This window comes from Zophobas morio, unplaced genomic scaffold (genome assembly GCF_036711695.1).
Source record: "Zophobas morio isolate AGI-343-1 ecotype UQ-CSIRO unplaced genomic scaffold, CSIRO_AGI_Zmor_V1 ptg001037l, whole genome shotgun sequence".
Taxonomy (NCBI): Eukaryota; Metazoa; Arthropoda; class Insecta; order Coleoptera; family Tenebrionidae; genus Zophobas; species Zophobas morio.
Window position 1 is genome coordinate 4,064 of NW_026973137.1, and position 16,312 is coordinate 20,375.

Below are 16,312 nucleotides of genomic sequence, written 5' to 3' on the forward strand. Positions count from 1 at the left end.
AATGTTATTGAAGTATTACTCATAATACTTTGTTTTGTAAAGTATAAATATAATTTTATTATAATAAAAAAAGTAATTTTTTTTTTATTTGTAATGTTTTTTATGATTATAAGTATAAACTAAAGTATTATTAGAAAAAGATTAATATTTTATTATGGAATATATATTTTATGAATATTATATATAATTAAAAATATTTTATAGAAAGTTTATATTTATATTTAAAATTTTTTTTTGTAAGTAATATAACCATGAATAAATATATTAAAAGGTTTATACTTTTTTTTATTGAAAGTTTTTTATTATTACTTGTAAATGACAATATTATTTTAAAGTCTTATTTATCTTATTATTGAATATGTTTTTTATGAAATATTATTTATTGTTATAAACATTGATTATTATAAAAAGTTATTTATATAAAATATTATTAAAAGTTTCATATTTTCTTATTTAAATTTTTTATGAATATTATCAGTATAATAAAAATATTGATTATTATAAAAAAAATTTCTTAATGTTTTTTGTAAGTATTATAAATATATAATAAATATTTATTGTTATAGAAATTATTAACATTTTGTTCGAAATATTTAGAGATATAAATAAAAATACCGATATAATATTATTATTATTATATTATATGTATGAAATGTTAATATATAAATTAATTGTATTTTTTTATAAAATTTTATAAATATGAATAATAAAATATTTATAATTTAAGAAGAAATATATAAATATAAGTCTTAATAATAAGTTATTTTTTACTAAAGTTTCATGAAGAGTGGAACTTAATAATAATAACGTCATCATTATTTGTTATGAGCAATAAAAACGCACCAAAATGTTCCCGAGTATTTGTAGCATGTGTTCTACAGGTGTACGACACTATTATTATTTGGGACATTCTCGAACTTTTTAAATTCATATAGAAGTTGTCAAACTAATATTTATTAGAAAAAAGCGAAATTTATATACTTTTTTTTATTGGTATCATTAAATTATAGTAAATAAAAATTTAATGGATGAATAATTATTATTCTTAATTTATTGGTTAACTTCCACGCAGCACGTGGTATTCTCCTGCACGGCCCACCTGGTTGCGGAAAAACCATGCTGGCGCATGCAATTGCTGGAGTACTTTATTTTTTATGTATTTTTTATTTCTTTTATAATTTTTAATGAAATGTATTTTTGTCTAATAAATATTTGATTACTTTTTTTTTACAATATTTTATATCTTATTACGAAATTATTATTTTTTTATGCGATAAATACTATTTTTACTGATACTAAAGTATTTATAGTTACTTTTATGCAATAAAAGAGTTTATTTAAACGTAAAATATTATGTATTTACTTTTTTATAGTTTCAATTATTATTAATTTTATATATCAATAATATTATTATTATATAAAATTAATAATAATAATCGTAATAATACTATTCAAGGAGCTTCGCATACCGCTCTTAAAAATATCTTCACCCGAAATTGTTTCTGGCGTGTCCGGCGAGAGCGAAGCAAAAATTCGTCAATTTTTTAAAGAAGCGAAACGATTGGCTCCTTGTTTAGTTTTTATCGACGAAATTGATGCAATTACACAAAAACGTGAGACAGCTCAGCGTGAAATGGAACGGCGAATCGTTGCTCAGTTTCTCACTTCCATAGATGGTAATTGGTTATATATTAGTTATTACTATTATTTAATGTTGACGTATTATTTATTTATATATAATTATTATTAATTATTATTATTTATATATTTTTTGTTCTTGTTCTTATAATTATTATTATTTATTTATTCTTTTTTTTGTGTTATTAGTTTATTATTATTTTTTTTTTTCGAAAATTATATATTAATAATTATTTATATTCACTTTTATTTACTTATAGTTACTTGTTATTAGTTTTATTTATCATTCATGTTTATTTATAAGTTATTATTATTTATCTTTTTATATATTTAATCTGTATATTATTGCTTTTTTTATATAACTTACGAGGTTTTATTATTATTATCACCTGTTTTATGCATAATATTTTTCTATGTTATCATTTATTAATATTTATATTTATTTTTATTCCTTTATTTTATTTATAATGTAAGTTATTATAGATATTATTGTCATTAAGATTATTCATAAGTTATTTATTATTATTTTTACTGTTACTCTTTCATTTATTTATATATTACTGTCATATTATTATAGTATAATTAAATATATTTACTAAAGTTGTATACTTTCTTGAGATTATCATTATTTATATAATTAAATTATTAGTATCTATTATTATTATAGTCATTATTATATTTATTTTTACAATAAAACAACTTTTGTAAGTAAACAATATTATTGTTATTATTATTATATTAAAGAAATTATTTGATATATTATTTTTATTATTAATATTTTTTAAAGAATTCGTTTATTATATTATTATTTTCATTAATATTTATATCTATTAACACATTTATTTTAATTAATAATTTTTTTTATAAATAAATTTATTTAATACTAATTTTATGGCTGTTTATAACTTTTAACATTATTATTAGTACTTATATTTTTTATAAAAAAATTTTATTACTATTAATTTTATCACTCTTTATACTTTTAACATTATTATTAATATTTAAATATTTTATGAAAAAAATATTATTTATATATTAAATTTTTTTTTTAATTCTTATTAATGACTTTTTACGATATGAATATTATTTATAGTTTAAAAAAAATTTAAATTTCTTTATATCAACTCATTCCTGTTCGTAACTTTTAGCTATATTATTACTACGATCACTATTTATATTGTTTTATTATTTTTAAATATATTATGAATTTTTTTTATAATGTTAATATTATTATAAATAATAGCTTAATATTTATCTTTTCGTACTGTTATTATAAGTGCTATAAATAATATTATCACTTTATATTATATCTAATTACCAATATTAAACGTTTTACATGTAATAAATTATTATTACTTTGAATATTTTATTATTAATATTCTTATCACTTTGTATGGTTTCATGATTGTTACTATTTTCAAAATTTGTGTAATAATATCATTTTCTACTAATATTATTATTTCGTTATTTTTTGGGTTTTATTTTTATACTGTTGAATTAGTGTATTACTAGATTGCTTTTATTAATACAATTGCTATTTTTTTAATTTTTATATTTAGAGCTCGCTCTTGAAAATTCTTATGAAAAACTTGTATTAATAATAGGGGCTACCAATAGACTCGATTCTCTAGTTTATTATTTATTTTTTAATGAATATATTTTATTTTATATTTATTTTGTATTATATTCTTTTTTTTTTTTACTTCATTAAAGTTTATTTATAAAGAACGGCAAATTATACACAAATTTTCATTATTTTAAATAAAAACCTGAAGTACATGAAATTTAATGTATTAACATTTATGAACCCAATTAAATTATATGAAAATTAATTTTGCTTCTTTTTATTAATTGAGTAACCTTTAATAATAATTAATAATATTAAAAAAAAGGGATAATAATGGTAGTAAATAAGAAAATAGTGATAATAATAATATTAAATATAAAATAAACTTGATATATTACTTGATAATTTTAGTATCAAATAAATATATTTCTATAATATAAAATCGATATAATAATATTTATTAGAACCTATAAATATTGTTAATAAATTAAAAATAAATAATAATAATTAATAAGTAAATATAATTATAAAATAAAAGTATAAAAATAATTAATAAATATACATAAATATTAATAACGATTTATAAATGAGTACTAATAATGATTATTAGATAAAAGTCTAGTAATAATGAAAAAAAAATAATATTAATATGAATTTAAAAATGAATTATAATAATAAAATATTAATAAAAATAAACAATTTAACAATGAATAATAATAATAACTTTCAAATAAAAGTTTAAAAATTACTATTAAAAAAATACAAAATTTATTAATAATAAATATAAAATAATACTTTTAAAATAAAAGTTAATAATAGAAAAATATTAAAAAAATTTAAAAATGAATAATAATAATAAATAAGTAAATATATTATATTTATAAATATAATAATATTTATTTAAATAAATGATAACCAATAACAATTTAAAAAAGGCTACTAATGAAAGTTAGTAAATAAGTAAATTAATAATAATAAATAAATAATAATATTAGCAATAATATATAATTAATAAGTTATTATATTAATATAAATTATCTAAAAAAAATTAATGTAAGGTAAATAATAGTAAATATTTATAATAAATAATAATTAGTAGTCATAATGATTAATAAACTTTAAAATTATTTAATATTAGTGAATAGTAATAATTATACAAAATGTTATAGAAAATAAAAGTTATAATAAAAATGATAATTATAACAAACTTTAAATTTTTATAATAGTAATAATTATATATAAATTTTTATAATAAATATTAGTTATAATTATAATATAATAGTATTAAATATATATCGTTATAATAAATAGTAGTTATAATGATAATAATAACCTAAAAATATATATATATAGTAGTAATAATTATATAAATTGTTATAATAAATAGTAGTTAAAATAAATAATAAACTTCAAAATAGATTATAGTAATAATTATGAATATTTTTATAATAATTAGTAGTTATTAAAATAATAATAAAGCTTTAAAATTATTAAATAGTAACAATTATTCCAATTCTTATATTATTAATTGTAATAATAATAAACTTTGAAAATATCTTATAGTAATAATTAGATACATTCCTATAACAAATAGTAGTTATAATAATAATATTTATAAATTTAAAAATATTTAGTTGTAATAATTATTAATATTGATTAAAAAATTTTTATTAATAAAAAAATCAAAGTATATTTTAATTTTTTATAACAATTTATATATAATTAATATCAAATAATACAAATAAAAATAAATAATAATGGAAAAAAAAACCTTAAAAAATAATTATTAGTTATTACTAAAAATAATGATAATAATTTTTATAATAAAAAATAATAACAAAAATGGTTTAATTAATATATAATATTATATATAAAGCAAAACAAAAATAATTTTAATATTTTATAAATATTTTATAATAATAATTACTATAAGTTAATATTATATTTAATAACTAAATATAAATATTAAATTTATAATAGTAGTTAATAAACATTTATAGTAATTATTATTATAATTATTATTAAAGATTATAATTAGTGAAATTAATATTAATATTTTATATATTATAGTAAACATATATGTATTTCAACCTTTATTAATAATAATTAATAAATTTTCTATTTTTAGTAGTAAATATAATAATAATATATTATATATGGATAAAAAAAATAAATAAACATAAACGTTATAAATAATTATAATGATTGTAGTTATTTGAAATTAATAAATATTTACTTATAAAAATGATAATATTTATTATATATTTTATATTAAATAATAATTATGAAACTTTTAACGTACAGGACTCTGCACTCCGCCGGGCCGGTCGCTTTGATAGAGAGATTTCTATTGGCTTTCCTGATGAATCTTCAAGAGAAAAGTTTTTAAAAATAATGATAACATTAATATTAATACTAATACTAATACTAATAATAATACTAATACTAATAATAATAATAATAATAATAATAATAATAATAATAGAATTTTGCGAGTAAAATGCAATCGTTTACGATTGGATGCTACTGTTGACTTTCCACTACTCGCTAAGAAAACTTCAGGGTTATTTTTATTTTATATTTATTATTATTTATTATAATATATTACTATTTACTAAAAATATACCCATATCAATAACATTACTTACTTTTTTATTACATTTTTCATACACGGATATACAATACCCGCAATATTATTATATAATATATATAATTTTTAGTTTTTAAAATGGTTTAAGGGGTAATATTTAGTTAAGTTAATTAAGTTGTAATTTTCATTACCGTTATTATTATTGACTTTTCTATATTTATTATAGATAATTAACTTATGCATTATGACTATTTATTATCATTATTTTTATTTTATAATATTTATTAAAAATGATAAGAAGTCTACTTAAATCTCGTAATTGTTATATATTTTTTTATGTTTATAATATATAGCATTTTTATTTTTATTTATATATTTATAGTTTTGTGGGGGCTGACTTGGAAGCGCTCACCAAGGAAGCTGGAATATTTGCTATTAACCGCGTTTTTAAGGATTTTTCATTAGAAAAAGTTTTGTTATCATTGCTATTATTATTGTTACTACTTCTAATTTATTTCTATTATAATTATTTTTACGTAGGAAAATAGTTTCGGAGAAGAAAAAGAATTAAAAAAAGTTTAATTCTTATAATAATTATAATGATTATTATTAGTACTACTACTATTATTGCGTAGGATAATAGTTTTGGAGAAGAAAAAGATATTCTCTTCCAGGAAGCAAAAGAAAACGTATGTTTCCTTTTTTTTTAAGTTTATACATTTTCATATTGTTGTTATAATATTTATTTTATTATAATTTTTTTTTTCATTTATATTATTTTTTAATAAACTTTTATATTATTATACTTATTAATATTATATTTAAGTGTAATAATTATATATATAATTTTGAAATTATTATTATTTATTATTTTAACTATAATATTTATTATAAATGAATATCTCTTTAAAATTTTTATGTACTTTTTATTAACTTTTTGTTAATATTATATTATATTTTAATATAATATATTATGAATGTATAAAATTTATTTATTCCATTTATATTTATACCTTTTTAAATACTAGTTTATATATTATTATTATAGTATTTATTCATTTTATTTATTGATATTTAATAATAAATATTCTATTTTTTTTTTTATGTTATTATATAATATTTTTTTTATTATATTTAATAACTTTAAATATAATATTATTTTCCAAAATATATTTTTATTATTATATTTATATATTTATATTTTTATATTATTTTTTCTTATAAATTTTTGATATATAACTTTTTATATTTCACTATTATATTTTTCAAAATAGTTATATTTTTCTTGTTATTTATATATTAATATCTTTTGTTTATACTACAAGCATAATATTTATTATTTATATATTTATATTATATATATTTTTTGGAAGTATGTATTATATATAATAATGATTAATTTATTTTATTTATTATTTTTCTTTAATTTATTAAATATTATATTTATTATTATTACATTATTTATTTTATAGTTATTTAACTTATTTTTATTTTATTTTTTTATTATTACGTTGAAATTATTTTTTTTGATCTTTTTTTTTAATATTATAATTATTATTTTATAATTAATTTTACAAGTTTTACTTATTAAATTTTATCTATATTTATTTTTATTATTTTTTAAATTTTATTAAAAAATTTAATAAACTTTATTATATTATATTTAATTTTTTACTAAACCTTGTAAAAAAAAAATTTTCTCATCTCCTTTTCTTCTCTGCTTTGTTTTTTTATATATTTTTTATAATTTTTTTTAATAAATATTTTTTATTAGTTTATTTATTTTTTATTATATTTTACTTATTTTTATTATATATTTTCTATTGAATATTATTATTTATATTTTTAAATTACTTTTTACTTACATATTATCAAATTTGAATATATATGTTTTAATATATTTTTTAGTGTATAATTTTTTTTATTCAATAGTATTATTTTTTTTTTTATTATAGTAGAACTTTTATTTCTCTTATATCTTTAATATATTATACATTTTATATTATTATATTTATTCTATTCTATTATATATATATTTTTTTGGTTATTACTTTTATAGATATATACTTATATTGTATCTTTATTACTTGTTTATTATAAACTTCTTTTAAAATATTTATTATTATTTATGTCGTTTTTGTTTGTATTATTATTAGTTGTTAACCCTAAATTTTTACAAAATTATTATTATTATTTCTTTATTATAATCTAATATCATTTTTATTTTTCTTTTATGCACTTTTTTGTAATTATTACTATTTTTGTTAAAACAAGTTTTATTATTGTTAATTATAAACTTCTGCATATAAATATTTATTTTTTATTACAAACTTTTATGTAATTATTGTTACGTATGCTTTTATTATTATTATTAGTTAAATATAAACTTTCACATTATTTTTTTCTATAAACTTTTATATAATCTTTTATTATTTTTATTAAAAAAAGTTTTTATTATTTTAATTATAAACTTTTACATATTCTTATCTTTTATTAATTAAAAACTTTTATATAATTGTGATGATTATTATTACTATTTATGTTATTTTGTAGGTATTATTATTTGTTTATCATAAACTTATATATATATTATTATTATTCGTTAAACATAAACTTTTTTTATATATAAATTATTATTTTTTATTTGTTTATAATAAACTTTTGTATATATCTTTTTTTATTAGCGTTCCTTATCTCGTAAACTTTATACATTACTATTATTCGTTTTTTGTAATCTTTTATTCGTTTAATTATAATTCGTTTCTCGTTAACTTTTTTTTATATAAATTATTACTATTCGTTACTCATAAACTTTTATATTATTTTTATTATTACTATTGATATATTATTGTAAATTTTCTTAGTTTCTTGTAAACTTTTATGTTTTGTTTATAATTATATATTTTTATCACTATTTTATTTATTATATTTTTTTTTAAGAAAAATATTAAAGATCGCTTAAAAGCCCGGGCAGTCCTTCAGTCGTTCGGCAGGCGGCCGCTCAATGTGCGCGAACTTTCGCTTTTATATATCAATATGGACGACTTTCTATTGGCTCTTTCTAAAGTCCAGCCGTCCGCCAGAAGAGAAGGTCAGCCAATTACTATTGTTATAAAAAATATATACAAAAAAGTGTATTAGTTAAAGGGACACGTGATTATAATATAATTAATATAATAATTATAGTAAATAAAGAAAGTAAAGACTATGAAAAGGTAAATTTATTATTATTATTTCCATTATAAATAAATAATATTTTATATTTACGAACTTTTTATACTATATAATAAAAAATATATATAAAAAATTAAATTTTTAATAATTAATATTAAAACAAAAGTTATAAAAAGTGGGATTGTAAAAATAAAATATAAATATTTAGAAAAACGTAAAATATAATAATATATTAATTATTATATTAGTGTAATATATATATTATAATATAAATAATTATATATATAAAATAAAATAAAAATATAATGATAAGAAATAAATTTAAAAATATTGTATGATATAATAAATAATATTTATATAATAATTAACATTTGAGACCACAATAATATAATACATTAAAAGTTTATAACATTTGTATAATCACAATAATGTACTATCACTTTTTTATATGAAGAAAAAATATTTTCGTATAACAAAAATCTTATATAAATATTTCATATAATAATAAGAAATCTATAAACTTTCTATCAATTTGTTTATATAATATTGAATAAAAGGCTAACTTTTTAAATATAATAACAACAAATAAGAAGCAAAAATAAGTTATATAAGATAAATAATTATTTGAAAAGTTTATATATATCCTATATAAATAAGAAAACTATAAACTTTATATCAAAAAATTAGTTTTTTAAGAAATAATAAATGAAAGATTACAATTTTTAATTAATAAAATTATAAATTTTTTATATGAAGCAAAAATGCTTCTTATAACAATAAAATAATAATCTAAAAAGTTTATAATTCCATATAATATAAAAACTATAAACGTTCTATAAATTTTTTTTTTATAATACTATTAAATAAAAGTTTAACTTTTTAATTATAATAAAACTAAATTTTTTAATATGAAGCGAAATATTTTATATATAATATAATAAAAATGTAAAAAGGTTATAATTTCATATAACATTAAGAAAACTATATACTCTTATAGAAAAAATATATTTATTTTATAATAATATATAAAAAGTTTATAACTTTTGACATAATATTAATAAAACCATAAACTTTTCATATGAAGCAAAATTTTAAAAGCAATATAAAAGTAATAAAAAGGTAAGAAACATAAATATATAAAGACTTGAAAAATTTAGCAGGAAATGTATATAAAAAGGGTACTAAAAGATATTAATTATAGAATATAATAAATAAAGTACTATAAAAGTTATAATGAACTATGAAACAACGAATATAAAAAAAGAAACAAAGCAAGAATATATTGTACAAAGTATTTTGTTATCATAAAATTATTGGATATATATAACTATTAGTAAAAAATAAATTATTATGAATTAAAATGGTTAAAGAAGTATAAATGTAATAAGAAAGTTGTTATAATATATTAATATATAACAAAAGGAAGCAAAAAAATATAAATACAATAATATTAACGAAATTAAATTTTTTTATTAAAAAATTTATTAAATAAAATTATGAAATTATCCAATGAAGTTACCCAAATAATAATTTGACCCAATAATTTTTTAAAGCTGAAAATTTACTGAATTTTCAATTTTTACAGAATATTGTAATAATATATAGATACTAACAAAATTGATTTAATAGAAATATGAAAAAAAATTCGACCCCCAACAATTTTATAGCTAAAAATTTACTGGAAAATAATTAAAATTAATTTTTCAGGGTTTGCCACGATTCCGGACGTCACGTGGGATAACATTGGAGCCCTCAAAGATATACGAGAAGAGCTAAAGATGAACATTCTTGAGCCCGTGCGCGCTTTCTCCTATTTTATTTATTTTATTATATTTATTATTTCTAATTATATTATATACCAAAATATATTTTAATCTTTATTTTTTTTTCTGTTTTTATTATATCTTTTATATTAAAAAAATATTTTACTGAATATTTTATTATTATAGTATTTACTTTATATATTTATTCTTATTACTGATTTATTTATATATTGAAGATATATTCTATTTAATATTTATTGTAGATATTAAGAATATATTTTATTCGCTATTTATTTTTATTTTTATTATTTTTTTTAAAAATTAAAAATTTATTGTATATTATATGAAAAGTTATTGCATTTGTTATATATTTTTTTATATTTTACAGTTAATAATATTTTTTATTCCTTTTTCAACTTTTTCTAGAATATTTTTATTAAATAAAATATTTTATATATATATTCATTTCATAAAAATGCAGATCCGCTTTCCTGAAAAGTTTATAAAAATTGGCATATCACAGCCGCTCGGTTGCCTTCTTTATGGTTATTTATTATTATTATTATTGTTATTATTATTATTATTATCATCATCATCATAAAAGTCGATTTACTACAATTTTGTATTAAAATATTTTCCTATAATCTAAATATTACTTTTCTTAGTAAAATTTTGTATTTTTCAAAAAAGTTAGTAAAAAATCTTTTAACTTTTTCATATTAATTTGTTACGTATTCAATAATTATAAATCTTTTATTTTTTTCCAACTTTCTAAATATTTTATTAAAAGTTTTAAATAACTTTTTTTCTTATTATTATAATTTTTAATGATTTAAAATATATTTTTATTGACTCACTAAAGTTATTGAAAAAAATTATATTTATTATTAAATAAAGGAAAATCTTTTTTAATTATATTGTTATTACTATTAATTTATTAAAATTTTAAATTTTGCGTATTGTTCGTTAAAGTTATTGAGATTTATTATAACTTTACTGAGTTGTTATTATATATAATTAAAAATCCTTTTTAAAATATTTTACTGTTATTATTTTGTGTATTTGTTTTCACTAAAGTTATTGAAAATAATTTATAAGTTTTTTAATCAGTTTTATTATAAATAAGTAATTTTTTTTTTTTAATATTATCTCTTTATATTATTATTAAAATTGTTTTTAAAAGTTGAGTATTTTTCATAAGTTTATTGCAATATTTTTTTAAAATTATTAATTTATTATAAAGTTGTGCATTTTTCTTTAAAACTATTGAAATATGTTTGGAATATTATTATTTTATTACAAAATTATGATCTTAAAAGTTGTATTTCTCATGTTTTGCTTTTGTTCTGCATTATTACGATTATTATAATTTAAAACTTCGTATATGCTGCTTACCTTCATTTTTTTTTGCACACGTCAGGCCCTCCAGGCTGCGGAAAAACACTTTTAGCGAAAGCCATTGCCAATGAAAGTGGCGCCAGTTTTATATCTATAAAAGGGCCAGAGTTACTAAATAAAGTGATTTCCGTATATTATAATTATTACTATAATTATGTACACTTTATTATATTTATAATAAAACTTTCATTATTTTTATCTTTTACCCATTTTTTTTCTTAATATTCTATAATTTTTTTAAAATATATAATTATTAAACTTAAGTTATTATTTTTAAATAATAAAGTTTAAATTTTTAAAGTGTTTATATCTTATGCCTTCTGTATTCTACAATATTACTTTTTTGAATAAAGTTTTATATTATTTTGTTTAATTGTTATACTTTTAAAAAGATTCGTTTTAAAGTTTGATATATTTCTAACTTTTTATTTTTTGAAAACTTTTTATTATAAATAAAAATATATAATATTAATAATTTTCTAATTATTATATTATTATTAATTTTCAATATTATATTATTTATTTTATTTATCTATTACTATTTCATTATTATTATTTATTTTATATTTTAAAAAAAAATTTCACATGACCAGTATGTAGGCGAGAGTGAGCGCTCGATTCGGCTAGTCTTCGACCGCGCGCGCATCTCCGCTCCGTGCATTATTTTTTTTGACGAATTGGATGCTCTGTGCCCCAAAAGAGGCTCCGAAGTACTTTTTTCTTTTCATTATTACTATTATTCTGTTATTTATTATATTTATTTTTTTTTCTTTATAATAATTATTACTATAGTTTCTTTGTTATTATTTTTTTGTATAGTTTCCTGCTGTTCACTATTTTTGATGCACTATTATATTTTTATTGGTTTTTAAGTACAACTTTTTTGGTAGAGTATTTTATTTTTTTGCTTTCTTTTAAAGTTATTACTATTTAGAGTTTTATACTTAAATAGTTTTTTTATTACTTTTCTAAAAAGTTTTTACCTTATGATTTTTAATAAATTTCACTTTTCTAGATAATTTTTTTATCATATATCTTTTCCCTATTTGGTATTCCTTTTTAAAACAATTTATTTTAACTTTTCCCTAATTCCTAAACTATTCCTTTTTAATAAAGTTATTATTAATATTAGTAGTTTGACTATTACATTTTTCACTATTTTTGTTATTAATTATTTTTATTTGATTTTAACAAAACTTCACAATTATTTCTTTTTTAAAACTTTATTTTTTGGTCTCTTTATATTTTACTGCTTTTCAGTTTCTTTGTGTTTAAATTTTTTATACTCTTTGGTATTATTCTAAATATTTTTTTAAATAAATTTTCACAAATTTTTCTGAATTTAGGAAATATTTTATTGAAGTACAAAAAATTTTATGATATTTATATATATATATATATATATAGTTCAGTTATAAACTTTTTCTTTGACTTTTTTTTTTATTTCATTTTTTTTCCTCACGAGAACGCTGCAAGTGTTCGCGTGGTAAATCAGCTTCTTACAGAAATGGACGGATTGGAGCCTCGTAAGCAAGTGTTTGTGATTGGCGCTACCAACCGGCCAGGTTTCACCAATAGCAATTAAAATAAATCTCTTCATTAATATTGACACGCACACGAAAGGCATTATTGTTTATTTTGCTTAAGAAATAAAGTTAAAAGTTATTATTGATAGTAATTTGCCAACAATTTTATTATTTATAAAAAAATATGGACAATTATTAATATCTTCATTAATATTTAGAATTTTTTTATAAACTTTTTTCAATGTTGTGAACATTATTATGAAAATATACGATATTTATTAATATTTTTTGCTACATACTATTTATTTACAAAAATAAAAAAAAAGTTGCCAACATTATTATTATTAATATAACCTTGAAAATATAATATATTATAATATATTTTTAAAATATTTTCATTTACAATTTTTTAATGAAGTTACTAAAATTTATTAATTTATAAATTATTATTATTATATTAAAAAATAGTCTTATTCATAATAAAAAATTCACTAAAAATAAAAAGTTATAAACTATTTTAATATTTTTTCAATTTGTCAAAAAATTTTAAGATTTTTTTCATTAACTTTTTCATAACGAAAAAGGTAATAAATATATAAACTCACTAGAAATGAGGACCTTAAAATAAACTTTTATTGTATATATTATATATTATGTAAATGTGATTAGTTAAAAAATTTATCTGTAAATTATAAAATCAAATTTTATTATGAAAAAATGATATAATAGTGAAAAAATTTTTACTTGAAATTTTTATAATCTCAAATTTTATAATGAAAAAAATAATATATAATAGATATGATCGACCCTGCAATGCTGAGGCCCGGCCGCTTAGATAAACTCCTCTTCGTCGATTTGCCTTCTCCCGAAGTTCATTATTATTTTAAATATATAGAAATATATAGTAAACAATATTATAATGAAGTATAATAGAGAAATAAAATATATTTTGAAATAAAAAAAGTAAACAAAAAATATTTATTATAATAGAAAAATTATATTTAAGAAATAAAATAAATATATATATAAATAATATAAGTACTCAAATAAAAATATTATTGCAAAGTAAATATTAATATATAGTAAACAAATTTATTATTAATAAATCAAATAAACAAAGTAAAAATTGTATGAAATTTATAGTAAAATAAATATAATACATATAAAGTAAACATTCAAAATTATTAAATATCGTAACACAAAATAATAAACAAATAAATAACTACAAAATAAATAAAGTAAAAAAAATGAGATATACTAATATATTAAAATTTTAATAAATAAAGTTTTTCGTTATAATAGTAATATTTATGATAAATTTAAATAAAATTTGAGGAACGTTTATGAAATTCATTGTTTTTAATGAAATATTTTATTATTTCAGGACCGTATTAGTATTTTAACAACACTCACTAAAAAAGTGCCACTAGCCGAAACGGTCCAAATAAGCTTTTTCGCTAAAGATAACCGCTGCGAAGGTTTTAGGTATTGTTAATATTCTTCTTATGATGATTGTTACTATTACTATTATTATCATTATTTATTATTATTATTTCTATTATTTTTTGATTTTTTTATGTAATTCATTATGTTTACTACTATTATCGTTTTATATTTTTAATTATTATTATATTTATTATTTTTATGATATCTTTATTATTACAAGTATTATTTAACTATGTATCATATGATATTTCTTTTTGTTATAATAATATTAATTTATTATAAATCCCGTTTATATTATTACTATTAGCGGAGCTGATTTGGCCGCCCTTGTTCGGGAAGCCTCAATTACTGCGTTAAAGGAAAGCATACAAAACAATAGTGAAGTTTTAATAACCAATCATCATTTTGAAGTTGCCTTTCAGAAAGTTTTTCCTTCTGTATCTGAAAAGGTTTTACCTATATAATAATAAGTATACTACAATAATAATAATAAAACTTTAGGACCAGAAAATATACAAGACTCTAAAAATGAAACTTTGTAACGCACGTGCTCATTTACGAGACGAAGATGAGCGTGCAATGTCCCCTTCTAAATAGTTCTTTAATAAACATAATTATTGTTGTTACTTTCATTATAAGTATTGAATTTCCAAAAAAAAAAAATGGAATTTAGAAATATTTGTAAAAAATTTTTTTGGAGAATTATTTATTTTATTTTTTTTATTTTTATTAAACTTTTAAAGCGCATCAAACGATTGAAGAATTGATGAACTTTTCTTTTTCAGTTTCGAAAGTCTAAAAAAATTATTTATTAGTATTTATTAGAAATAATATACAAATATATATAATACATAATTATAAAGGTTTTATAGATTTATGTATTACATAAATTTTATAGCAAATTTAATTATTTATTTTAAAGAATTTATAAAAGTTTTCATTATACTATTTTTAATAAAGGTTATTACATAATTATTTTCGGTAATTTAGTATAAAATGTAATACATATTTTTGATTATATAGAAATATATAAGTTTTATGAATTATATTTGTGTATATCATAAATCATAGCATATATTTACATTATTATAATGAATAAATAAAGTTTTCATTATTTTAATTATAAACTTTAATAATAAAAATATTTATACATATTTACATTAAATTTTTTTATGACAAGTTTCAATATTTTTAAAAGAATTTACTAAAG

At 15.9% G+C, this 16,312-nt stretch overlaps 1 protein-coding gene across 1 annotated transcript; it reads left to right on the forward strand.

Annotated features, from left to right (window-relative positions):
- Nucleotides 1-847: 847 nt before the first annotated feature.
- On the forward strand, nt 848-15,699 carry LOC135122244 (uncharacterized). Its single transcript, XM_064046447.1, has 18 exons — nt 848-857; nt 1,073-1,140; nt 1,457-1,676; nt 3,198-3,268; nt 5,510-5,586; nt 5,691-5,768; nt 6,178-6,238; nt 6,431-6,484; nt 8,736-8,886; nt 10,677-10,765; nt 11,214-11,277; nt 12,153-12,250; nt 12,724-12,840; nt 13,596-13,695; nt 14,453-14,526; nt 15,041-15,141; nt 15,410-15,551; nt 15,604-15,699. The coding sequence occupies exons 1-18, from the start codon at nt 848-850 to the stop codon at nt 15,697-15,699; spliced, it is 1,671 nt and encodes a 556-aa protein (XP_063902517.1).
- The last annotated feature ends 613 nt before the right edge of the window (nt 15,700-16,312 follow it).

Excerpts from the sequence above, each read along its gene's own strand:
- LOC135122244 (XM_064046447.1), top strand. Across the intron at positions 1,677-3,197 it reads GTTTCTCACTTCCATAGATG|AGCTCGCTCTTGAAAATTCT; the intron begins GTAATTGGTTAT and ends TTTTATATTTAG. Across the intron at positions 5,587-5,690 it reads GATGAATCTTCAAGAGAAAA|AATTTTGCGAGTAAAATGCA; the intron begins GTTTTTAAAAAT and ends TAATAATAATAG.